Genomic DNA, 26,611 nt, shown 5'->3' on the forward strand with positions numbered 1-26,611 from the left:
CCAGATGGCACTGTCTGCTGTATAATGCTATGTTGATGGGCTTGAACAACTAAGTCATTGAAACCTCACATCATTTCGAAACCAAGAGGCAAACCAATGGCATGCTGCACCTGACAGACAGTCAAGATGATGGGGAGCACCATTGTTATCAAGCAAGTCAAGACAGATGAAAGGAACATTACTTTATATGATAATACAGACCAAAACAACTGTAATTACCATCTACAAGCCTATTCAGTTTTTTGTGGTACGTTTAGTAAGAAATTAGTGACATCTGAAGAAAATTAAAAAACATTCCCTAAACAATATGTGGCCTAAACCTGCTGAGTCTGGAGAGACTTAGACTTGCTTTATTGTCATTTTGATTTGGATCACCATTCAATTTGGATGCAATTTGCTCTTGCACACTGGATGAATATCAAAAATATATACGTTATATATTTTTAAAAATGGCGGTGTGTGCATTTCAGGATAAAATAATTTTAAAAAATGATAACAATAGATTAAACAACAGAAATGAAAACAGAATAAAAATTCTGTTTGTGATTACAAGTAACATCCGACTTACGACCGGGATCGGTTCCGACCAGCCGGTCATAAGTCAGACTGGACGTAAGTGGAATGCCATTCAAAATAGCCGATGTGAGGGTTATAGGTGCTACTGTAGTGGTAGATGTGTGAGAGTGAGATGCTGGGATATTGTCGTATGCGATGCGGGGCTGCTACGCGCTGCTGTGCCAGACATTGAATAAATAAAAAAAAGCCTCTGCTGGCCGTGGTCGGAAGTACAAGTGGACGTAAGTCGAGCAGGTCTTAAGTCAGATGTTACTTGTATAGCACTGGTCTGTATTTGGTATTGCACATATGTGGTCAGGACCTTTGTATATAACCTTAGTATATGGATGTGTTCAACAGTCTAATGGCATGAGGGAAAAAGCCGCTCATGACCCTGGTCTGCTCTGTAAGCAGCAGACCTCCTTCCAGAAGCCAGTGGTGACAGAGATGTGAGTTGTTGGCACGGATTTTGGCTGATTCCCGCCAGCGAGAGGTCAAATTTGATACATTCCTTGGATACTCTATACTGTAGATGCAGTGCCTTGCCAACATGATGAGGTTTGGTGTCTATCCACTCGTTCATTATCTTCCCATCAGCAGCAGCAACCCAATCATCAAGGCCAACACTCTCCTTTTCCCCACAGCAGCAACCATTACATGGAGAAATCCGATTATTCCATGTTTGTTTTTCCTTCCCAGACTTGAATATCAATACTATGCAACGTCTTTAATAGCAGATGTGCCAGGGGCACAGTGAAGGCTCTGGTGGACCAGGTTGACACATAAACCCAATCCGAATGCATATGAACTCTGACATATCTGTTGAGACAGTGGATGCAGCACCTGAGAAAAACACAGCACAATACCACAAAAACTGTCCAGAAAATCTATTTATGATTTCATGGGACAAATAAGTTCACAAATGTAGGTCAGTGCATCTGATAATCTTCAGGCCAGCAGTGAGGACTTTGAAGTCCTTTACTGCACGGCACTGATCTAAACACCAAGTTGAACTACAAAAACTTATATTACACCACAACAATCGGTCATTCAGGTTACCAAAGGTTTTTTTGAAGAATTATTGTTTATACCGTAAACATACTAGTTACCTGGATGTTACTCCAGTTCTATGAGTACATGGGAAGCCCTCTAACTGACTTTGCTATTTGTTTATCCCTTTCATGGCATCGCCTTTGCGCTGAAAGACCTTTTTATACTTTCTACCCGACTGGGGGAAGGGTAGCCCACTATATAAGCCCTCCTCGACTGTGCATTGTCCCTTTTACACTCAGGCACCTAGAATTGATCTTTGTATGGTTATACTCTCACCATCTGGTGTCGCTATGGATTCAGAAGACGGGCGTCCATTTCTAAACAGAAAAGCCAAGGTATTGCGAACGCTTGGCCACTGATCACTATAAGCCGATATCTGTCTGTTTGTCTACAAGTCATTCTTTCATTAATCTTGCAGTCAAAACTGACCCACAAATTGACATGTTAACACCACAATCAAAAATGACAGCAGCTCTGTTTCTGAGATTTTGAGACAGTGTGTCCCAATTTTGTATTTGGTGACTATGTATTGTGCAGCAGCAAATTAAACCCCCCGTGGACAAATTTAGTAGAATAAAGGAATGTTTTGTCTCTACTACTCTCCTTATTTCAGAGTTGAATGCTTATATTTCTCTTTTATTTGACACTCAATAAAAATATCACCAGTAAGACTCACAACTCTGCCAACAGCGTCAGACAACAGCACTCTCCCATGCCACATCAACCAAGCAAATGCGAGTGCCACAACTCGCGGGATGACCATCATAAGTATGGTGCCCAAGATGGCAAAGCTGCAGGTCCACAAAGGGATGAGAATCTACAAAATTTGATGTAATTTAACAAAATTACCAGGGAGAAATGCCTTTTTCCGAGACACCGCAATGATGGCACTACAATTACAATTTCTCTGTTTTTTTAGTTTAAAAAAATGTTGTGGCAACAGCTGCTGAGTTCATTTCTGTTTACAATTGTTATTTGACACAGATGTTTGTTTTTATAAAAAGTTATTTTTGAACAAATAGATGTTGTTAAGTCAGTCATTGACATGGCATGTCAGGGGATTGGGTTGGGGGGGTGGGGTTATGGGCTGGGGCGGGGCTTGGCGCGTCCTGTTTCAAAATCTGTTTGAAAAGGATGGCGATTTTCATACGTTAAGAAATACAGAATGGGCCTTCAAGACGTCCCTCAATGATGCAAAAATCAACTCAAAAAAAAGAAACACTGAACCAAATAAAGAGTGGAAGAAGCATGGCTTCATGGAGGGTTAGAGTCCTTGACTTAGCCAGTCAGCTGTGAGGAGCCTGTCAGAGTGAAAGCTTCATCACCCTGCAGATCTGTCAGCTTGTCTGCTGGACCACGATACTCAGAAGTCCCACAGGGCTTTTGTTTACTGAGCCACTACAGCGATCGTTTGGGAGCCTGTGAAGTCATTCTGCTTCAGCTCAGAGCTGTGACCAAACCCCACCATGCATGTCGCCCAACAGTTGCAACAAGGTTACGGCACAAGCTGCCTACTGGCAATGACACTGGAAAAGACACCAGTTCTGCTGCTACCAAAGCACTGCCTGCCAAGTGACTCAACATCTTGTTTGAATAACTAAATGCGACCAATTCGGTCAAGTAGACTCCAGTACGAAGACAAAATGTGAGCTTTTAGAGTTTGTTTTGTTCCACCCACAGCTTTGATGGAAACATGAGAATTTAAAATGAACTGCAGTCGTGGTGTAAAATGCCATTAGGTTCAGAGTTTGACATTAGGTTTAAGGTGACATTTCCTTAACAAACAGGGCACCAGGAATGCAATATAAGCGTGTCATGAGAATGAACATTACCCTTTACATAGCATGGAGTTGGATGTATGATGTGTCTGCTTTATCTTTCTTCCTTTCACTCTGAAATGTGTGTAACTGACATCACAACGGCAACACGTGGATGTAAACAAGAGCACTGTTGACAGTGCCGGTCGAACTGTGCAAGTTAGAAATAGCAACTGATGTGGTTGTCTCTTTTCATGTGATGTCAATATTGTTATTAAGGTATTTTACCTTATGAATGTGGGTCGTATTAAACTGGAGGAGTATAATTCTTCTTGTTTTATGGCAGCCTCATCTTCTCTCAAAAGCATTAGCACCCTCTGTTGGCTAAATTCAACAGACTTATCACACACACACGTTTGTTTCGCTTACATTGACATTATCCTTTCCCCAGTCTTTCATCCTTGACCGAACCATCCAAAACAAATTACTCACCTTAGCCAGGAATCAGAACCAAACTTAAACCAAATTATAGTGACCTATTTGACGTAGTAAACCTCTAATATAGGCTTAACCTTGGGACCAGCAAAATGCCAAATGTCCCCACGAGGAGGTGTTTTTTTGCCTAAATTGGACCTACCAAGAATAGATAAAGCAATCACACATACACAACAAGACTCAATTCATCCAGGTCAAAACGATTCTGACTAAATATATAAAAACAATCTACTGTCCCTGAAATCAGCGCAGAGACAAACACAGCCAGGGAAGCCAAAGGCTGCTTATGGCAGGTGTTTTTGGTCTGATTCCACCAGAGTACAAAAAAACAAAAAAAAAAAACATTACTTCAGGGCGGGGGAAATGTGTCCTTCATTTGGACCAAGTCCAGAACAGCGAGTTTTACAAGACTGATCGCTCAGTTGCAGTGATTAACTGTAGGCTGGAGTGAGATAGTGAGGGCTTTAAAGCAGTTTACAAAGAATTATTTAGCCCCATTGTAAAGGCTGCTTCCATTACACAGCTGCGACCATGAAGGTAATGAAATAGCATAAACGCTCAATACTCGTACCTTCTGTTGCACACATCAACGTTTCACGTGTCAAAATAAATTCCACTTTGAAAGTTTGTTTATTCTTCTCATCTTCTATATTCCCAGGCAGCTGCATGTTAGACCACCCCGGGGCTACAGAATCGACAATGTTCTCAGCATGAAATGTAATTCTTCTCGGGCTCGAACTGCATCTCCAGCACATATTCCCCCGCAAGCCTGCAGCCAAATGTGGCATATGTGCTTCTAGAAGCCAGAACTTTGTTAGGTTTAGTTTCCGCTCTTCTCCGCACACACTGTCTCTCTGATTGAGAAGCTATGAAACCGTCACATGGTAACCACCGGTGGCATCTGTCAGGAATAGCATGTTGTGATCTAAGACCATCTTTATATAAATCTGTTGGCTGTGACTCTTCAAGGAGATTCGTCATCTTCACGTGATCAAAATCAGCATTTCCATATTCCCCTAAATCCATAACAACACGCTCTTAAGTGACCCAGATACCGGTGAAGCAGAACGTGTGCACTTTCAACAGAGAATGAAGCCCAAAGTGCGATGACACCAGGCTGTCGCTCCATCAGCTTCTCTCCGATGATTGCATGTGAGAGCTGAAGGCGGACACCCCCCACTATCCTGACACTCATGGCCACAACTGTATCGGCTCCGAACAGACCCCCACCCTCTCCATCAGAGCAACCGGTGCTTGCGGTGGAGCCGCGTGAAATGTGCTGCCAGGCACTCCACGGCATCAATAACTCCTCTGTTAAACGATGAGCCAGCAGATATGATAATGATGTCATAGGTTAAAAGACCATACAGCAATGCACTCAGCACAAATAAACAGGGCTAATATTGCCGAGCAAGCATTTTCAGAGATTCAGAGAGTTGATCAGGACTTGGGGCCAGGACCGTCGGACCATGTGTCTTGCCATGCAGCTAATCATTCACCGGTATTGATGCTGCAACTTCATCCTGGCTTCCTCTGGCAGGTGGGAACGGAGGACGCCAGTGAAAACACTATAAGCAAAACTCTATGGACTTGAGCTGAGTTAGGGCTGTTTCGTTTTACTGTACCTTGATGATGAGAGTCACATTCTGACATCGTCCATTATCAGCAGGAGTCCAACGTATTCTAATGATATTGAACATGTGATGTCACATGTCATAGAACTCTATCATGAACAAACTACCTATTCTTCTTGTTCGGTTGCATGTTAATAGGTTGATAAATACTATAATATCAGCAAATCCATACTGTTGAGGATATCCAAATTATACCCCAGTTTTCACCTTGTACTGACAGAAAAGGATCTAACCAGTTTAGGCCTGAATGATTTTGGTGATTCAAATTGACATTATGATGTAATGGAATTTCTGAATCGTAAAGACTATGATTTAGAAAACAAAAGTGTGCCACTGAGCTGAAGCAAGCACCATGTGACTGCCAGTAGAAAGACTGACCGTAGAAAATTCTGGCAAACACGCCGCCTGATCTGGCACCCCAGTCCACCAATCACAGTGGCACTGTGACATCACTTCAGCGTTGACTGAGCCATCTGACAAAAGGAGTGATTCAACAATAGAAGAATATCTGGACTGTTCGACACGTCTAACATGTGGACTCTTCATTGGACCGTATCCTTGTCGGTGGTGTCAAGCCTCAACGTCATGTCACCCTTTAGCTTAAAGCATGAGTCAAAGTCTGCATGCAGTGCTGAAGTGAATCTACCAGATCCACTTTGCTTTTCATCACCTGCCTCCCTACTGGATCGAGCTACTGTAATCTATATAAACCTGGAGCCCAATCTGGATGCGGGCAGAAAGAGAAGCTTGGCAGTTTTGAAAAAAAAAAAAAAAAGTTTGGGTGAAAGAAAATGTATTCAGAATATTGCCAAGATAAATCAAATTTTCCCCAGAATTGTTCTGCTCTAAACCAGACTAAGACCAAGCCTGCATTTGAGAGCTGTTCCAATCCCTGGAGCCGCTCACCTCAGCCACACGGACCAATGACACTGTCGTGAAAATACATATGGTGAGAATTCCAAACCAAAACATGAGGACATTTCAGCCCTTGTGAGGGGAAATCTGCTGTTTGCCTGGCATTTTCCATGAAATCCAGTCACACCCACCCACTTCCACGAGTGTTTGCTCCACTCGGAGGGAATCTGATTATGCAATAGATTAGTTGATCCTGAAATAAATCCTGAACGGAGCCATCTGGGAAGGGGCAAGAGCACGGCTGAGCGGTGAAACGCGGGCACACACGCCCACCGCCGAGCCCCCAGCAGCGGAGAGGGAAGAACTTTGCGCGCCACTCACCTCTCCTGCAGGTGATCGGGCGGCAGGCTGGAGAGTCTGCAGGTGACCAGGTGCCGCTGGTGCTGCTCCTTCAGACACACATTCTCCGCGCACAGATCTGTCACCTGCAGCTCCAGCTCCTCGATCCGGACCCGCTGCTTCTCCAACAAGCCCTGCTGGGTCTCGATGATCTTGTTCAGTTCCTTCAAGTACTCCGCCGCCTTGCTGGGGTTCTCCGTCGGGTTCTCCATCTCGCACGCACCTCCGTCCATGAGTGTGTCGAATCTCAGTCAAGAGGCTCGCACTCGCGCAGCGGGAGAGACAGGAGCCGGATCCACGTCCGCTCCGACATGCTTCATCTGCGGCGCGAAGCTGGTGATGCTGCTGCTGCTTCCACCCCTCCCCTTCTATCCCACCCCCCTCCCTCTCCCTCTCTCTCCCTGTCGCTCACTCACACGCGTTCAATCTCTCTCCGAGGGAACCTGCTTAACCCTCGCTGAACTGGAGGCGCGCCTCCCGGGCGACACGCGCTCCCTGTCTGAGCGCTTACAGTCGCCAGGCCGCCATAGGTGCGACTGTGGGCTGGTTTTGTTTCCGCTAAATTAAGGTTTCACTTGCCATAAGTGAGGCCGTTTAACAAGTCACTGAAGCGCATGCCTCATTCTCCTCATGATTTCAGGCTTCACGCTGCAACCAAATCCCATCTTCTGAGATACTTTACACAGTGTTCTTCAGAGGCCATGTCCAAAAAGTTTCCACTCAAATGTCACGATTGATCAATCTTCTCACAACTAGTGTTCATTTTGCCGACCACATTTCTCTTTTGCATAGTCTTATGCAAGTCTTAGTCACATTAAGTCACTCACGTCATTTTTGTTAGCCATGTTTTAGTCCACTAAAAGTCACAACAATTCAACAACAATTTATTCATTCTTTTCCTTCCAGTTGACATATGTTTCACAGCTAAAATCTTGACAAAAAATCTGGAATAATCAGGATCATAAAGTCAAGGAATCCTCAATGCAAGTTTGTGGTTAATGTTTGGATTGTTGACCCAATATGCATGCATAAATGATACACTTCATGTTTTATATTCAGTAAAAACACAGAAAAAAATAAAAATGGTTTTAAATTATACAAACTTTAGAGCTAGACTTTTGTAGTCAGCATCAACAGGTTTAAGGAAAATACAAACTTAAAAGGATTTTTGGAATCTCCCTCAACTGAATAAATAAATCTGTAATGGAAAGCAGCAAATCAAGATGTTATACGACATTCTCACATTTATTGAATTGGTGACAACAAGAACAGTAGTTCTTAATCATGATAAATAAATCTCGCTCCCATCTGGAGCCGTCCTCACCGGTTCTTCTCCTCATTTGTCCGACTGGTTGCGTGACTTTCCATGACTTTCCAGTTCCATGATCTGCGGATGCAGTCCTGTCATTTAGTTGTGTTTCTTTCTGATCATCCATTATAAACGTGCTAAAAATGTCCATGATCATGTTTATTGTCTGATGCATCTGCATTTTTTCAATACGTTTCATCACGTGAGATTTCATCTTTAATAAAGAGTTCATTATTCTGAAGTCGTGACGCCTCTCATTTTAACCATGGCGCTGTTCCACAGTTGATTCCATCGCGGAAACCCTGAAATAGCAGACCTACTGCTGCCCTAAAGGCTCCAGCGTTCGCGGTAATTCTCCTGTTTGAAGCCACAGGGGCGCAGCAAGAAGACATGCAATTGGTGCGTACTTCGTGTTGCGCTTTGTCTTGTGCAATAAATGAAAACTGGGTTTATTTTTCTTGCAAAACGTTTTAGTCTTGTTTTTATTCATCAACTATACGTCTGACGAAACACATTTCATCTTGTTTCGTCAGACGAAATAAACACTAACAAAGAATTTTAGCATCTTATCTAAACAAGTGTAAGAGGCTTTTCACACTGCAGACTTAGTCTTGAGATGAAGTGTGTTCAACTCAAAAGTCTGACGTGAACACAAGCGAACCAGGTTTTGGCCGAAGACTTGTTCCCGCCTGGAGAGCTGCACCGCATCCCAGGAAACTCTCAGCAGGGGGTGACCTTCTCGCCTCAGCTGACTCGGCTCAACATGCCGGAAACTACATGTACAGCGCGACCCCACACAAACATGATAAATGCGGAGCAGTAAAGAGTCTGAACTCTAAGTTGATAAACCGCAGCAGCGGGAGACTGGTGCTGGGGAGCGATCTGGGACATGTTATGTGTCCGAGTGTATGATAAGTCACATGTTTTCGCCTCTATTTCCTTGTAAAAATAAGCATGACAACACTCTTTCATGTATATATTTTGCCTGTGAAACGCCACATTCTGCTGAGGTCCGTCATCAGTTAATGTCTGAGTTGACAACTCAGTGTTAAGATGTGACAGAGAAATACGGTGGTCTAGCCGACCGTTGTAAATAGGGTCAGGCTTGTGTCGCCCGGCTGATGACGACGTCTTTGAGACATGCTTCACAAACCAGCTATTTTGAGCCGTTTCACTGCTTTGCAGGATTATTTTTGCCCTGAAAGTTTGCCTCAAACAACAACAAATGCTGGAACACACACCAAACATACTTGACATCAGGCTGCCTCCACTGAGCTCAGGCATTTGATACATTGTTAGTGGATTATTGATCAGTGCTGCTTTAATTCTGGCAGCACTGATCGATAGCTATGAACCCGGATTTCGTGAAGCAGAAACTTCCACATGAAGTCAGCAGCCGGAGCAGATTCATTGAGGGAGACAACCCTGGTACTACAGAGCTCACTCCATCCATTCCACCTGGCCTGCACTCTCCTCTCACAGGTGATAGTCTCTAGTGGTAACACCTCATACAGCAACGCCTATTTGAAGTTGACCCTTGGATGCTACCTTAATCTCTCCTGTTCTCTTCACCTACATCTCTACCTTCATCATGAATCCTTCAACGCCTTGCTTTGAGGTCTTAATCATGCCCTCCTCACTTTCACGGAATTCCTCACATACTCCCTCACATATTCCCTCACAATGATGCTGATCTGTTTCTCTCAGCACCATGAATATGTGTGACCCTGTCACCAATGTTGGATTCATGGTGTTCCTGTACACACAATAGCAATGGCAAAACTGTTGAGGTTTTTGAATTACGTCTCTATGAGAAAAAGGCAAGAAGGAAGAGTATTATACCATCAGTCATATTCTACAAAGCAATTTGGCATGGCATTTGCGTTTTTTTCCCGCTTCTGTTCTGCTCAGGAGGCTTTGCTTTTCAGACCCTCTGGACATGTAGTAATATGTGTAGTTACAGCAAGCACGTAACTGACTTCATACTTCAATGAATACACAAGCAAGCATGATGCCACTCACAAAAATGGCATTTAAAAAAACGCAGCCGAAACCATCCTGAATAATAATTAAAATACAGTGCATATAGTAGAGCTTATATTACACAGCGCAGTGATGTTACCGTGGCGCCAGAGGAGTATTTTCCGCTATACATTATAGTCCTCCTTTTTATCCTCTTAAAAAAATCGCCAGTTTTTATTTTGGCTAACCACACTTCAGTCACACAGGCTATATGCTTGTGGTCATATTTGAATAGGGGAAACGCGTTACTTTCATTTAGGTGTGTGTGAAACCCAATGAAACCACTAGCAAGGGTGCATGCTAACCCAATAGCACCACACACCAGAGAGAATTGTGCATGCATAATAAAGGACGTCTAATGTAATGTAATTACAAATAAAAATGTAATAAAATCATGGAAAAACATAATAGGGTCTAGGACAGGGAGAAACATCAGCCCTTATTCAGTACAGCTCACATTGCATCTCTGCATGCTGTTTCCCGGGCCTCATTCCTCACTCCAGTGATCTCGTCTGTAACCTCACAGTCCTAACATACAACACCACTTGAGACCACAGCAACACAACAAGGCTGTAGACCATTGTCTAAGCATGACCCTGAACAATCTTAGATTCCAATTCTGTGAAGGCTGTCAGAGGAAATGCAAGACTGAACATTGTGGAAAGTATTTTACCAGACCAGGCAAACAATATAATAATAATAATAATAATAATAATAATAATAATAATAATAATAATAATAAAAATGCCCAAACATCACTGTGAAAGACGTAAAAGATGTGTATCTCTGAGACTAAACAAACCAAACACACTTTGGAATTGAAATCTTGTTTATAGCTCATGATTGTTTTGGTTTGCATAGTGTTTACCTACATCTCAGTGTTACTGATCATTTTTTATAGTCAACAGTTGAAGATCGCATAGAACAGAGGAGCAGAGTGGAATCTCACTCTGATGGGTAGTTTCATTAAACACGAATACAGCCTGGTGTTTTTCATTTCTGGAATGTAGTGTCATTAGTACAAACAGAAAAACAAACAGACCCCATGACGTATACACGTATACATTTGACATACAACCCGCGATATAATATTTAACCATGCCTTGTGATATGTTGTCCTCAAAAACGGATTACTGAAAATGACTGGGCGGTGAATCCACGAGAAAATGTAACCTTACTTTGGGGGCAGGAATGATGCATGTGCACATGACATACGAATGCATGATCCGTGAGAAGGTACCTTCAAAATGCGCTCGACTAGTGTTCTTCTCGCAGACAGAGCCCCAGAAATCAGACCGTTGGCACCACCTAGTGGCAGATTTAGATGATGGCATTGGATCTTGAAGTAGGTGATGTGATGTATTTTCTTCAACAACATTATTGTTAATTGAATAATTCTTAGCTTTAATTGATAAAATAATTCACCCTTTGACTAGATACCTGATTGTGTTTTTTTTTTTTTTTAATGGAGAGACTATGATCCGTTTCCTGCTGATCCGTGAGACTGGGCTTGATTGCTTTGGTCTGCTTCCATCGCTCCCTCCCTCCCTCCCTCCCGCACCTTCTCTCAAAACAACAGTCATCGCAGGAAGCAGACTCTACTTCCGGGGGCTGCCGCACGGTCCAAGTTTACTCCGTGGCTGGATCTATTTATTCCGTTTCTCTGTCTGGAATTCCACTTGGAGCTTCAAATATGGCCTCCAGTCGTCAGCCCAGAGGTGACTTTTTAAGGGTGGTTCTTCAAAGGAATGTCGTGTAATGTAAACAAAAGATCGTGGTGAGAATAGTATACAGTAAGAAGATAGAAAACAATCTAAACCAAACTAAACGAAGGTAAAGCGATCCGGGCACATAATCTGCATTTCACGGTCTCGATGTGAGTCTGCGTACCTGAAACCCGTTTGACCACCTTGTGACACTCCCTGTCGACTGTGGTGTTGGCTGCCCGTTTTCTTCAAATGCCATAATCGTTTATTGCGCCGTTCATCTTGTCACCGGGTGTTCTGACTTTTATTGCTCTTGAACCTTGATCCTGCTGGTGGTCCGTATTTGTTGAAGGAGGTGCGTACAGAATAGACAGCACGGACATGTAAAACACTTCAAGAAAAATACCAGACGGACGAACGAATAAAAAAAATCACTTCAGTTCAAAACCGAAAGTGATATATTTCGGTTGCCTGAGACTGACGTTACTGACACCTTGTGTCGGATATAGGCAACTGCAGTTGCTCCCTGTACCTGGCTCCCGTGGCGAGGTTGGACAAGAACCTCGGTGGTACTGGGGTCTGTCAACAAGCACACGTGACTGCCGTACATTTTCGATCTGAAAGAGAACAGTCTGTACAAAATGAAATTGTGGTTTTTATAAGGTATTTCTCAGAGACTTGTTTTAATTGTCACGTTGTGACGAAATTCTTGTTCAACAGGCTGAAGATTTGAATTGCATTTGCATCAACTAAGCCAAAAGTATGACTATAAAGGTAAAATGAAAGTTAAACAAAACCAAATCTCAAATTATTGTGCTATTGTGATGTTATTCAGACGTTATTCAGACCCCGCGACATATTTATAGGCATAGTCACACCCTGGCTGCCGTTTTGTGTTGATATTCCTTCTGCTTTTAGATTAGATTATGACCTTTTATTTGACCCATAGTGGGGAAATTCAACAATTTTACTCAGTACTCAGTCCAAGAGCATACGTGATGGGGAACTTGTCGCCCTAAGACAATGTGAAGCACAGAGAAGGCAATGTTATGTTTGTTTCCTCTCGAGGAGACTTGAACATACTTTCACTGGATCATTGTCAAGTAACTAAAACAATGTATGTTTGCACCAAGATTCAGACCCAGAGGAGGCCGGAGCTTCTTCCTCTACTCCCCCCCAGGCTGGTTCTAGCCAGGACCGAGGTCAGAGGTGAGATAACTTACTCGTGAGATTGGAACCTCATCTGTCCCACACTGAGAGCATCTTTATGGTCTCATTACAGAAGTCTTCAGGAGGAGGCAGCGGCTCTCCGTGCCCAATTTTCCCAACGAGAACTTGACTCCACCTTCCAGGTACCATAAGTTGTCCTTTAGCAACTATTGCCAGTGGTACTGTTAACTTGTTCTACTCCTTCGAATCCAGCACAACACGACATTGCATGATGCACATGCACTTTAAAATGTTCTAATGTTCGCTGTTGGAGTTTGTGGAGCATGGTTGAGAGACTCTTGCTAGCACCTTAACCAGCTTAGATTTAGATTTCATTTATATGGATATACTGTATCTTAAAGTGTCAAGATAATTCTTATTTTCATGTTGTAGTGACGGGTACATGATGTATCATGAAACAGTACCGCAGGGTTGATGAAACAGTGTCCTTATTTTCAGATTTCTGGTTGAAGACTAATCATTATACAGCAGACAGCGCCACCTGGTGGCCTCTGAAAATCAGGGCATCTACCTTTCAACACTGTATCATGAAACCTCATGAACCCATCACAGGACCAACTGTTACTTGACCTGTCGTGTTCTCTGTAGAACGCGACTTCAAGTCCTGTATGACTGACCTGTACAACACTCATGTCAACTCTTGAGAGAACCCGGAATCTGGTGCCTCCACAGACCAGTAGCTTGAAACCCGTTGCGTGACAAAGCCATGTGTTTGTGTTCCAGCTGCTTGAGGAGAACATAATCGTCCTCATGACAAAGGAGTTGAAGAGAATGTTTACGCGTCTTGAAACAGATGAAGACCCAGAAAACAGAAGACGAGAAAGAGCTCAGCAGGAGGAGCTGGACGAGGAGACCAAATACATGAGACGAGCGTTCTTGGGGATGACAGTGGAATTCCTGAGGAACATGAATGAGAACCAGCTTGCTGACCGTCTGTTGAGAAATGAGCAGATTTGAAACTTTAAGTTCATTGCATCAGGTTTCCAACTCCTGAGTTCCTGCCATCCATGGGTTTTTAACAAACATGCAGAGCAGGAACTTGCACATTGATTGGCCAATGAAAATTTGGGCTGAAAAACTAGTGGTGTCCATCCCAACATCTGACTTTCTGAATGTAATATAAATGTGCACCAGTGAATGCAAAGCAATATAGTCCCCCACAATGTGGCATGGCTTTGCTCTTTAGCTGCTTTGTTTTTCTCAAGCTTCGTTTTTTATAAATACGGTGCCGTTTTCACGATTCTGTAGGAAAAATCTGATCTGGTTAGTGTTTTCACTGTAGGTCTTTATAGGAGTTTATGGAAGTGTGTGCATTTCTTTTCAACTGAGTGGCTCATAGCTCCATTAACATGAAAGTGAAAGAAGGTTTCCAGTGCTAGCTAAGTGAGACTGTTTGGTTGCTTGTCAGAACTAGTCTCACCATAGATTAAGTTCAGTAAAGTGGACGCGAACGCTCACTGATGTACTGGCATCCTTATGTCATGCGTCAGTGTGAGTATTTGCAGATAAAATTTGCAATCTTTTGTTGGTAGCCTTCTCACGTGGCTTGGCAGACAACACTGCTCCACTATAATTGTGTTTCCAAGGGTTCCCATTCTTCCGTCATCACACTTCAGAAACTGATCCAGTCTATTGTGTGTTGTGGGTTTCATTCTTTTTTGTTCTCCGTTTAAAAAAATAAAAATAAAAGTTGTTTCTATGCACTATATTTTTGTGGTCTGGTCTCTTGCTCTCTATGTTAAGCTGTCATATAATACAACAGCACAGCGTTATGTATAATTGTCAAGTTGTGTCTTCACTCTGGCAAGTGAGGACATCAGCAGGGATATGACTCAAATGCCCACTCTGCTTTTCAACTTCTGTACACTTTTATTAGAACACAAAACCGCCTTTCCTCGCCAAGTCAGCAATAGCTGGTTGGTGAAAAACCTTAGAAGGCAGCAAAACAAAGAAAAATATAGACAAAAATATATCTTTCAAATAACTATCCAACAAATATCAACATTTCAAGTAACTAAACATTTTAAGCATTAACAATTTGTGTCATTGTTATTAATATAATTTATTTACAATAAATTGGAATAATATCATTAAGGATAATTATTGATAATTATTAATTATATTGCTATAGCTTAATAGTAATTATTATTAAAGTTTCCAACCTTTGAAAATTTTAAGGTTGAAGAAGATTCTTAAATGCTCAAGGGTCAAAATTACCCCTAAAGGAAGGAAGGTAGGTAGGCGCTCACTCCTGCTCCTTTTGAATCTATATGAAATAACTGTGAGGAGAAATGTTTCTCATACACTCTGTAATGTATCACAAGCAAGGCATGTGTTTATGTGTAGCAACGCAACTACACAATGTTTCCGTTATTGAAGGGGAACAACGGCCGAGTTCTTCCCAGAACAAAGTGGACAGTTATCTGATGCCCACAGCTGATGCTCAGGGTGGGAGGTTATCAGGGTCATGGACCATCACCTACCTAGAGTCAAAAGGAGACAACATGGCTGATATTTTAGTCTTTATTCTTTAAGAGCCCAAAAGTAGTGTGCAGGTCCTGTCACAGCTTCTCACGGCAGCAGCAGCAACAGGTTGCTACAGTTCCGAATCCCTCTGCCACCGTGAGTGACTGTGGATGTCCATCAGTTTTGCTTGACCTCGGCTGAATTTCCCTTGTTGGCTATAACAGTGATCCGATGTGATCATATCATAAAACATACAAGTCCATGGTTGAGTCCATTCCTAACCTACATTGTCAAATGAACCAATTGCATGAATTTCTGACAGTCTCTGCCTCACAGTTACTGTATGTAATGTTGGCTGATGTCATTCCATCGACAGGATATAACTGGGCAGTGATGACACATACACACTGTGTGAACATCTATGTGTGTGTGGATTTTTTTCTTTTTTTAGGAACAAGGATTTAAAAAAAAAATAAATATATATATATATAAAAAAAAATATATATATATATAGTATTATTATTGACGACCAATAATTATGTTTTCAAATCCACTTCGATGGAAGTTCACAACTCACAACTGACACCTTGTGTCACACTCACAACGAGCAAACGACAATCAACTATGCGCTATTCAAACAACCAAAACACAGATGGGTCTCGAACCGTCAGAGAATTGCAGATGTTCAGCTGCCAGGTTCAGATTGCATAGTCGCTCTCGGTGTATTCTCACTGCGCATGTACACACTTTACGTACGCAGTCGGCGTAGTGGGTTAGCAGGCAGCAGCGCGCTCCTAAACCAAACTGCCCACGGAGCATAGTGAGGCGTTCCATGACACACAGCGGCCGGACGGAGCATGACGCCAGCTTCTAGTCCTGCGTGACTCCTGCCGAGGACATGAGAGTTGACGAGACGTAATCCACATTCACGGCAGGTGCGTCACCTAACTTGCTCTCTGCCCTTCGGTTAGCTTGGTCGTTCTAAAATTCTACCCGTTCAGATAGTCACTGCAAGCGTAACATGTACCTCCAAAGCAAAGTTGTTTTTCTTCACCGTCTCACTAGAAGAGAGGAGACATTTCCTGATGTTGCGTCTTTGAAATCAAATATAGGTCACTGCGCATGCGCGAGCCATGACGTGTATATTTAATGTTCAGAAACGTTCCCAGAGCCAAGTGTGTTGTCGGGTCAGTGTAGATATAGATTTCTATGTTCGTGACTACCGTTACCTGCTTCCAAAATATATACTGTCCACGTTTCTTCAAAGTATTAATCGATCTAAGCGGTAAAACCAAATATGTATTTAGACTCGATTTCCTCATACCTTCCATCTAACCTCTCCATAAAAAGTATCTACTGTCGTTTTCAGACTGATAATTATTTTGAATTGCCTATTCTCATTTGAACAGTGGATTAATTCATCAGAAAGGCTATCTAATCTAATCCAATTTAATCGTACTCTACTTATTGTCTTGTTGTCTTGTTGTTTTTGTCCGTTAAATACATTTATTTGTATCTCCCGATGTTTCATGTAACATAATGCTTCCACTAATGAAGTGTGTAACTGCTGCTGAACTAGTACTGGTGAACTGGAAGAGACTGCCACAGTTCATTGCTGACTCTTCACAGTTTGTGTTCAACAATCTTATTTCCTTCACCTTTCACCTTCACCTTCTTCTGCCGCTTATCCGGGGTCGGGTCGCGGAGGCAGCAGTCGGAGCAAGGAAGCCCAATCTTACTTCCTATTAAAAGTTATTAGTCTCGGTGAGGTTTTGTAATGAAGGAAATGACTTGCGATTCTCATGTCATACTACCTTTCTTGCTGCCTGGAAATGTGTAAAATGAAATGAAATAAGTATAAGAAGTATGCAACTTTTTTAGTATCTCAGTCAAGTCAGGTCCCTTCCCTCCATTACTCCAGTGACCTCTATGTTTTTAATAATCAATGTTTCAAAATTTTGCTGCACTCTCTTTTTGTTTCAGTTAAAAGCAGCAATGCTGGAAAAACATGTCTCACAAAGAAGATGGTAATGGATGCAAAAGGTAGTTTGATTTGGCCTCACGTTTTCCAGTAAGTTTTGGACTGTAAACTGTATTTTTCACCTTTACAGTCCTCATGAAACAGACTTGTACTCCAGCATCCCTGCAAGTTGCCTTCCCATTGTGTATCATCCAGACTATAACATCACTTTCATGGGCCTGGAAAAGCTTCACCCATTTGATGCTGGAAAGTGGGGCAAGGTGATTCACTTCCTGAAGGGTACGTACTTGCGTTTCCCATGTGTCATGTTTACTTTTTAGTCATGTCCATTTTCTTCATTTATGCTTAGGTCCTTCTTAGAATACACTCCTTTCTTTGAACAATGTGGCTTTCCATATTATTTATTTATATTTTGTGAGCCTTTGTCAAAAGTAGTCTGGTCTGAATGTCAGCTGATCGCGCTTCTTTTACAACAGACTTGGAATGAAATGTTGATTTTCCTGTATTTCAGAGGAGCAGTTCATCACCGACGGAAGTATCGTACAAGCCCGCGAGGCAACTGAAGCAGACTTGCTTGTGGTTCACACAAAACGCTACCTGAGCAAGTTAAAGGTTAACACTCTGATTTCCTCTCTGACTCAGTGACGGACTGTTGCACTGCTGTTGCACTCAGGACCTTAAAATACAGACCTAGGTGCTCCATTTTAGCTTCAGTGCATTCTGAATTTTGCTGAACTTGAGGGAGCTGGTCTTGACTCAAAGCTACTGCTGTGCATTTCATATTACTCAGTTATTCCTTGGTATCATTTGAGAGAAAGGCAAACAGTAGAAAAAAATCAACTTATTTAAAATTTATGTTGAGGGTGAGAAAATAGCAACAACTTGAAAAAAAATCGTATTTATTCTGGCCAATAGATGGCGCCTTTGTTTTTTGTATATTATAGTGTATAGTTTCTCGTGAGGGAAGAGGTCTTCATTTTAATCCCGGATATGATGGATAGCGTTTGTTTGTCTTACACGTTAAGTGGATTGAAAGAATGATTCCTATTTAGCACACTTCTTTATTTTGCTTTGTTCACACCACATACAAAAAATTGGGTTGTTAGAAATTGGCCGCATTCTCGCATACAGTTGGTGTTCAAACATCTATGAAACATTTACCTCCATTTATGTAACTTAGGGATGCACTAATCCACTTTTTAACTCGGCCTTCATCTGATACTGACATATAAAAAGAGCACAGAGTTTCCTCAACTATGGTACAAATAAAGGATATCTAATACATTGGAAAAAGGCATGGCTCTTTAGATTCTGCACAACACAACCTCAGACTTGACTTATAAATGTCTTCCTATTCCATAAAAACAAATGTACAGATGTACTTTACAACTGTGCACACATACACCGATGTCAAACAAACAATATTAAATGCACTTTAGTGCCCATGATTGTTCCGTCTGTCAGTGCAATGAAGAGTATAACAACTGTTGTAAAGTAATATGGCACTGAAACTGAGAAGAAAATGCACAGTTTATCTTCCTGTTAACAACTAAGTGTTCCTGAAATGTACCATTATCATCAGTGAAACACTCCTCACTTTCATCTTCAGTGGTCCATGGTGGTGGCAACAATCACGGAAATCCCGCCTCTTGTGTTCCTTCCCAATTTCCTTGTGCAGCGAAAGGTACTGAGGCCACTGCGAACACAGACCGGAGGAACAATTATGGTAGGAGTTGAAAAGAATCTTGCCATATATGTGTTTACACTGAAAGTATCACAGCACTGGAGGCCTGTGGCTTTCAATGAGGTCTTCTCTGAGATCACTGCATTTGTCATACTTGTCATAATGTCACATTAATATTTTAAAATTAGAACAGTACTTATCTTCTGGTGCTTTTTTCATCTTGGCTTTGGCTTGACTTTTTTCTCAGGCAGGGAAACTGGCAGTTGATCGAGGTTGGGCCATTAATGTTGGTAAGTCCACTGTTCAAAGGCTTGAGTCTGTAATGACCTGACTGTTGATCACTGTTTATTTCAGTGTACAAATTTTCAGTATTCTCTCAGAAAAAATGTCCTGATGTTGCTCCTTCCCGACCTAGGATGCTGAACCTAACTCTTATAAGATTATCTGGTGAGATAATCCACATGTTTGGGGTGTGTTCAGACTGAATTCGCCCCAATAATCGACTATCAGTCAAGCAGACAATGATGAGGTTGTAGCTGATAGGAAATATTTCTTTTAAACATCCCACTAAACACATGCTGGCATAAAACTGAATCTGCCCCAGTTACTTTGATTTCCTTACCACCACACCCTTATAGTATACAGCAGTTACATCTGATATTTTCATGCATTCTGCATATTTGCTGACAATTATCCATTATGTGTGGAACTAATGTCAAATTTGTGGAATGGAACCACTTTGCATTGCATATAATGTGTTTAAATGTGATGTATTGAACCACCACGCACTGTAGTTCCAGGGAAATCCTGACGCTGGCAGTTTGGGTTCCTGTGAATGGATGCGGTGTTCAAAGGAACTGACCTGGAGCGCTCTGCTTTATTCCAGGAGGAGGCTTCCACCACTGCTCCAGCGATAAAGGAGGGGGCTTTTGTGCCTACGCTGACATAACTCTAACCATCAAGGTGATGCTCAACATGGTCTCCTGTTACTTAGCTTAGATTTGACATCTTGTCTGCTTGCCATTGACAACGTAATATGAGGTGTCGTTTCTATAGTTTGTCAACTTGTACGAAACATTTAAACAATGCCTTGAAATCCAATTCATGATGTAAACATACAGATACATTTATTCCCACCTCCTTCTTTTCCTTACCAAACCTCCATTGCTGAAGGTTCTGTGAGGGGCTCCATCTCTTCAACAGAACAGTGGATGCTGGAGACCAAGGAGTCTGTCGAACTGCGTCCACTGACGCTTGTGTGTTTGAGATTTCACTTTCACTTTATCACCTTGCTGCGTAAAGAACAAAGATCATTGACATGAACAGACCTCAGCCATCTGCCATCAGCGAGCATGGAGTTGTAGACAACTAGGAACAAGGCTTATTAACCACTGCTTTGTGGTCATCATTACAGCCAGCGGTCACTGCACCCTGGACAGGTCCATCGCAACCACACCATTCACACATACCTAGGGGAAATTTCGGAGGGTCTTTGGGCAGTGGGAACCGGAGAACGCGGAGAGAACATGCAAACTCCAAGCAGAAAGGCCACCAAATTGAACCTGTAAACTTCTTACTGTAAGGCGAGAGTGCTAACCACTAGTCCGCCGAATGGCCTCAAATTGTTGCATATTTAAATATAAAAAAAAATCTTTGGTGACATTGTAGTTTGGTCATCTTGAATATTAAAACATATGTGTGCTCATTTTCCTGTAGTTTCTTTTTGAGCGTGTGGAAGGCATCTCCAAGGCGACCATCATCGATCTGGACGCTCACCAGGTCAGAAGACGGACACTTAATATACATTATATATTGTTGTGTCGTATCAGACAGAATCAACTCATGAAGAGTTGTTTTTTTCCCCCATGCTTAATCAGGAGCTAAACATCCTTTTTTTTCACTGGTGACATGGCAGAAATATTGTGCTACTTTTAACTGGTCATGAAAACTTAAGTCTTGTAGTCTGACTCTGGAGTACTTTTGCATTCTCCTGCAGCTACAAAATAAAGTATCATCAGTGTCTTCATAGAGAGAAAAGTATTTTTCAGCTACATATTGCGGTTCAGTTTTAAAGACATATATGTGGCAAAATTGCTTTTGAACTCTTTATAGAGCAATTATTTCTGCAGGTGGAAATGCCATTTGACTGAAATGTTTAGCTTTCTGCTCCTCACCAGGGAAACGGTCATGAGAGGGACTTCCTGGACGATCACCGTGTGTTCATCTTGGACATGTATAACCGCTACATCTACCCCAACGACAGATATGCCAAAAGTGAGTGAAATACACACTGTGGTCTGGTACTTAGCGACTTAGTGTCTGCTGAGGATACAAATACATTTTGCTGAACTGGAAATGAAGGTCCATACCAAATGCATGCAGTACTTTTACACGGTGCACAGCCTTGTCTTGAGTTCGACCAAATCAATAAGGCAGACGTACTCCAGTGTTTCTCTTCATTGCCTTGCATGTTTAGTAATGAGGGTAGATGAGGTATCATGAAACAGTATTGCAGGGTTGATGAAACAGTGTCCTCATTTCCAGAGGCCACTAGATGGCACTCTCCATCCATCCATCCATCCTCAACCGGTCATCCGTTGCCAGGTCGTGGGGGCAGCAGGTACAGAAGGTCGTGCCAAACACACTTTTCCAGGGCAACATCCAACAGATCCCAAGACAGTCTCAGGCCAGTGAAGAGATATAATCCCTCCCCCTGGTCCTGGTCGACTCCTCGGTCTCCTCCCAGCCGGCTCCAAAGGGAGGCACGCAGGGGGCATCCTCATGAGATGCCCGAACCACCTCAACTGACTCAGCACTGAGAAGCAGCGGCTGTACTCCAAGTCTCTCCCGAGTGACAGAACTTGTCACCCAATCACTGAGGGAGATGCCTGCCACCTGTCAGAGAAAACTAATTTCATCCGCTTGCATCTCGTGTCTTGCTCTTTCCAGTCGTGACCCACAGCTCATGACCAAAGGAGAGGGTCGGGTGGTGCTCTTGGTTTAGAAATGATGTGAGGTTTCATTAGTTGTTGAAGAGTCCAAACGTTTTACAGCAGACAGTGCCATCTGGTGGCATCTGAAAATCAGGATGCTGTTTCATGATGCCTCATTAACACTTCAATACTGTGTCATGAAACCACACCTACTGTCACACTCACCAAACAGTGAAGCTTCTGTGCTGGGCCTTCAGTGTGTTAAACACATCTTCACTCCTCTCCCTCTCTAGGAGCCATAAAGAGGAAGGTGGAGCTGGACTGGGGCACAGAAGACGCAGAATATCTTCAGAAGGTTGAGCTACATACCCAAGGAGCGCTGAACGAGGTCCGACCTGACATCATTGTTTACAACGCTGGGACAGACATCCTGGATGGAGACCCTCTGGGTGGACTGTCCATATCACCCCAGGTATTCCTCCTTAGATATGCTTCATTATCGTGAATGCACTCTACTGCATTCACACTAGTGGGGCCCGACCGCGAATCCCCTGCTATTACTTCTCTCGGACCAAGGTGCCAGCATTCGCCAGATATTCCAGGTTTAGTGGGGTTTTTTTCCCATTGAAAATTAATGGAACCAGGACCGAAAGAAGCCGAAAAGAGCCCCCCAGAGAGTACGCAAAAAGCTCAAAACGCAGCTGCACTTGATCAGAAAAAGAAAAGATCAGAGCCGTAATAAGTCGTAACGTTTGCCCAGAGATGAAATCGGCCTCAAAGGAGGAGCGATTTGGCAAAAATCCCAAAATTAGAGTGAGCAATTGCGCAGGTTAGAGTGGAGCAGGGGAGGGGAAAAAGTAGTTTTTCTGTTTCTAAAACAGTAGGGTGCAGAAACATGACAATCACCAGTTTTGTAGTCACACTTGTCCTCTCTCGTACAATGTGCTCAGAATGACTGTAGCACTTTTCGAATTTGCATGAGAGTCGCGACAACCGCAACATTTGCCTCCAGTGAAACTGCATTGGGGAGGAGAGGCTGCTGTGCGAAAATCGCTGCAAAGTTACTCATTTTCAACTCGCCAAACCGAAAATCGGTCAGTTACAGGTGAAAGCCCCAGGATTCTCATGGTCTGCCACGGTTTCCAAGATACGGCCGTTTGTTCAGGAAGTATGAAACTCGGCCGTCTGAAGCAGGATGACTCGGCAGATCTCAGCTGCTGGGAGAGGGAGAGTGAGGTACAGATTAGGGGAAAGGTCACTGGGGTGCTCAGGCTGCACAGACACAGTACGGCCTGTGGCCCATCTTTGAGCTAGAGACACCGTTCAAAACTATAGCTGCAGGCCTCCATTGACAGCATGTGTATGGCGGTGGTGCATGGTACAATTCACGAGCTGTTTATTCATAAACAGCAGCGTCTAGTTTAGTTTAGAAGCCTTTTTTAGCCTCCTATTCATTTAGTAAAAACACACAGAAAACCACCGTTATGACGTCCATGTGTCCATTTGTGATGAGTTGCCTTTCCCGCTTATTTCCTTGCTTCCACCTTGTTTTATCACGTGTGAGAGCTCATGTGAAAATGGCGCACGTGATAGTCTGCAGCGGAACCCCTGCACTGCATCAGCTGGCGACTGTGTTCCTCTCTTCTTCTCTGCAGGGAATCGTCAGAAGGGATGAGATCGTGTTCAGGGCTGCAAGGCAACGAGGGATTCCAATTGTTATGGTCACGTCAGGAGGATACCAGAAGCAAACGGCTCGCATCATTGCAGACTCCATTCTCAACCTGCAACACCAGGGCCTCATTGGGTCAGAACCACTTGATGGGGAGGGATCGTCGTCACTTGTGAGCAGCATGATGGGTGCCACCGTGTCGTGTGGTTCGAGGCACACCGCAATATAGAGTGGCTTCGATGGTTCACAGTTCTAACACTTTAAAGAGCAACCTGTGCAATTACAAACAAGCCATTACTGAACCTGTGTAGACCTTAACATAGAGGCGGGTGTTCATTGTTCAGAGTTGTGCTCCGCTGATACCTGCTTGTGTTTCATGATGAGTGAAGGCAACACGGGTTGAGCTTTTGAGTGCTGTTTTGGAAACAAGTTCTGATATTAGATAAAGAATATACGTTAATGAGCAGTTCATGAAATTGTATTTACATACACACACATATTCTTGTGGGACCTCTCTTTGCCATAACCCTTTCCCCAGCCTCTCACCTTAAACCTAATAATTCAAAACATGTGGCTAATCTTAACCAGGACTCTGAACCAAACTAAAACCCAATTGTATATATATAAAATTATACTTTTTCAGACGTTTCAACGCCTCAAACCTTGTGAGGACCGTCCACAATGGTCTCATTCTGTTAGTTAAAAACTCAAACTGGCTCTCATGAGGATAGAAGTACAAGAACACGCACACACAAAGAAAGGTGACATAGAAGAAAAGTAAGAAGCGAACACAACTCTGACGCACCTGTTGAATCATTTTCATTTAGAGTCTAGCTTGTTCTCTTGCTGTGTAAATGGTCATTCAAATCATTCTCACAGACATTCAACTTCACCCGCTCGCTACTTTAAATGAATACTACAATCTCAGGCATGTGCACAGACCTTTTGGCCAACAAATGTTCCTGAAAGCCTCATAGACTCCAGCGGCTCATGAGCACCTGCATGTCAGGGAGTGATTCTTGGGAGAACTAAATGCCCAGGTCATTCACCAAAATACATTCAAGTAGAAATTATGAAAAAGAGAGAGTACCTTTTTTTTCCTAAAAATGTAAGTATGTTTTGCTCCAGCAAAACTTTTTTTCATGTCTGGAGATAGGGCTGGTGACGGAGTACCACTAGAGGTCTATCTGTGCATGTGCCTGACATCATGGTTGCTCTGAGCTCATCTGTGTAAATAGGATTTTTAAAAACATAACAATATTTATTTTGATACTGACAGTGTGTGTGTTCTTTTGGGACTGTTTTTGTTGTTGCCAAACTGTCCACGCGCTTGTGAGAACTCACTAGCCTTTTGACATCAGTTTTAAGTCAACATCACTGTAAATATTGTAAACATTGATTGGATATTCATTTCAGAATATGGGAGACAGGAGCTTAATCTATTGAGCTGGGAATGATTGATTTAAATGGATTTTCCAACAAAAATAACTGTGATGATTTTATTTATGGGGTGACTTAAAAAACGTGTGGAAGAGATGAGGGACAAGGTGGGCAGTTATTCTTTTAATGTCTCTTTATTTAAGGAAATGCCGAATTAAAAAATAAACAAATAAAACATTGGTGGTTCACATGTATCATTTGATCTGTTATTTACAAATATAGTAAATTCTGAAGGACGTAAGGCTGACTTACACGTATGGACCATGAAATGCCTGAATGTTGCTTCTCCTACAGTATATCATGTTTAGGGTGCTGTGTTTTTGGTTAGAGGACCCCTTGTGTCTGAGGATTGAATTGACTGGCTCTCTGTAATGCCCGTGCCAAAGATGCTGATAACCATGACGCAGCCTGTCCACATCCAAAAACTCCTGAAAGCTCCAACATGAACAAAAAAAGTGTCAGCAAACAGCGATTGTAGATAGCATCTGTAGCAACATACACACCTGTTGATGAACAAACAGTGAACTCCTTCAACTGTCAAACCTTTTCCGGTTTAAAGTGCAGTTTTTCTATGCTTGAGTCACGATCTGGACAGTACTCTTCAAAATAAAACCATGCATCAAAACAACATCTGGTAAACTGAATAGTTACACAGTCATTCAAGTCACTTAACAGTGATGCAGATGAAGCACTTTTGTGGACATGTAAGAGGATAGATAGAGTTGATCCTGGGCTCTTGTGACAATGCTACCAGGGCTTATTGTCAGATCTGATGGAAGATTTGGAAACAAAACATTGGTTCTATTGTTCTTCCAGATGATGAAGCGCAAATGCTTGCGGTCTAGAATATTTATAGTTTTCCATGAAGAAAGAAGCGGAAGATCTCCCTGAAGGAAACATGCTGCTCTCGCACAGCTCAGCTGGTGGTCCTGGCATGAGTAGGTGGGGGTGGGGGGCCATTTTAAATCATGTCCACACGTGTGGTCTATACACAGAAGCAGGTGGAGGAACGTGCATCGCTAGACTCTGCTCCCAACGTACCATTCATGACTGAGTTATGGTTCACTGAGAGCTTCTTCCACAGATTTCTTCTGTAGGTTGACTCAAGGGAGGTTGTCATGATTTGGAGCCAGGAGAAGTCAGGATTCCCAAAGACTTGTTTAAGTCTTGAGGGCAATATTCGATTAACCTTCAATACACTCATCAACATGTTAGGATGTGGCTTAAAACCCTTTTTTTTATGAGAAGCAAGTCCAGTTAACTGTCAAATAACTGAAAATTAACTGTCAAATGTAGGAAGATCACATTTTTTGTTGCTGGGTCTTGGATAGATTCTTCCTCTGTATTTACAGAGAAATTAAAAGGCTCATTCAAGAGTCAAAATTCTCACCCCTCCTCTGGTCTTGGTTTATTTAAATCCTTT

At 42.6% G+C, this 26,611-nt stretch overlaps 2 protein-coding genes across 6 annotated transcripts in view; one reads left to right on the plus strand and one right to left on the minus strand.

Annotated features, from left to right (window-relative positions):
- iqsec1b (IQ motif and Sec7 domain ArfGEF 1b) overlaps positions 1-7,064 on the minus strand; it is a 126,641-nt gene extending 119,577 nt beyond the window's left edge. For all 4 annotated transcript variants that reach the window (XM_053867015.1, XM_053867013.1, XM_053867012.1 and 1 more), the window contains exon 1: positions 6,731-7,064. In XM_053867015.1, the coding sequence (XP_053722990.1) occupies positions 6,731-6,981 (251 nt within the window). In that variant the 5' untranslated portion in view covers positions 6,982-7,064. The remainder of the gene's footprint in view (positions 1-6,730) is intronic.
- Positions 7,065-16,225: 9,161 nt separating this feature from the next.
- Positions 16,226-25,381, plus strand: hdac11 (histone deacetylase 11). Of its 2 annotated transcripts, none has more exons than XM_053869262.1 (11): positions 16,226-16,416; positions 17,465-17,524; positions 17,593-17,741; positions 17,974-18,074; positions 19,072-19,188; positions 19,394-19,436; positions 20,033-20,109; positions 20,863-20,925; positions 21,324-21,420; positions 22,373-22,551; positions 23,735-25,381. In XM_053869262.1, the coding sequence occupies exons 2-11, from the start codon at positions 17,490-17,492 to the stop codon at positions 23,975-23,977; spliced, it is 1,104 nt and encodes a 367-aa protein (XP_053725237.1). In that variant the 5' UTR covers positions 16,226-16,416; positions 17,465-17,489; the 3' UTR covers positions 23,978-25,381. The 2 variants fall into 2 exon arrangements, with proteins under 2 accessions (XP_053725237.1, XP_053725238.1); XM_053869263.1 differs by lacking the exon at positions 16,226-16,416 and adding an exon at positions 16,629-16,668.
- The last annotated feature ends 1,230 nt before the right edge of the window (positions 25,382-26,611 follow it).

This window comes from Synchiropus splendidus, chromosome 6, assembly GCF_027744825.2.
Source record: "Synchiropus splendidus isolate RoL2022-P1 chromosome 6, RoL_Sspl_1.0, whole genome shotgun sequence".
NCBI lineage: Eukaryota > Metazoa > Chordata > Actinopteri > Syngnathiformes > Callionymidae > Synchiropus > Synchiropus splendidus.

Bases quoted from the DNA above. Each gene is read 5' to 3' on its own strand.
- hdac11 (XM_053869262.1), top strand. From the start codon at position 17,490: ATGTCTCACAAAGAAGATGGTAATGGATGCAAAAG. The intron at 18,075-19,071 runs GTTAACACTCTG...TTTCATCTTCAG, and splicing joins GCTACCTGAGCAAGTTAAAG to TGGTCCATGGTGGTGGCAAC. The intron at 20,110-20,862 runs GTGATGCTCAAC...ATTTTCCTGTAG, and splicing joins ACATAACTCTAACCATCAAG to TTTCTTTTTGAGCGTGTGGA.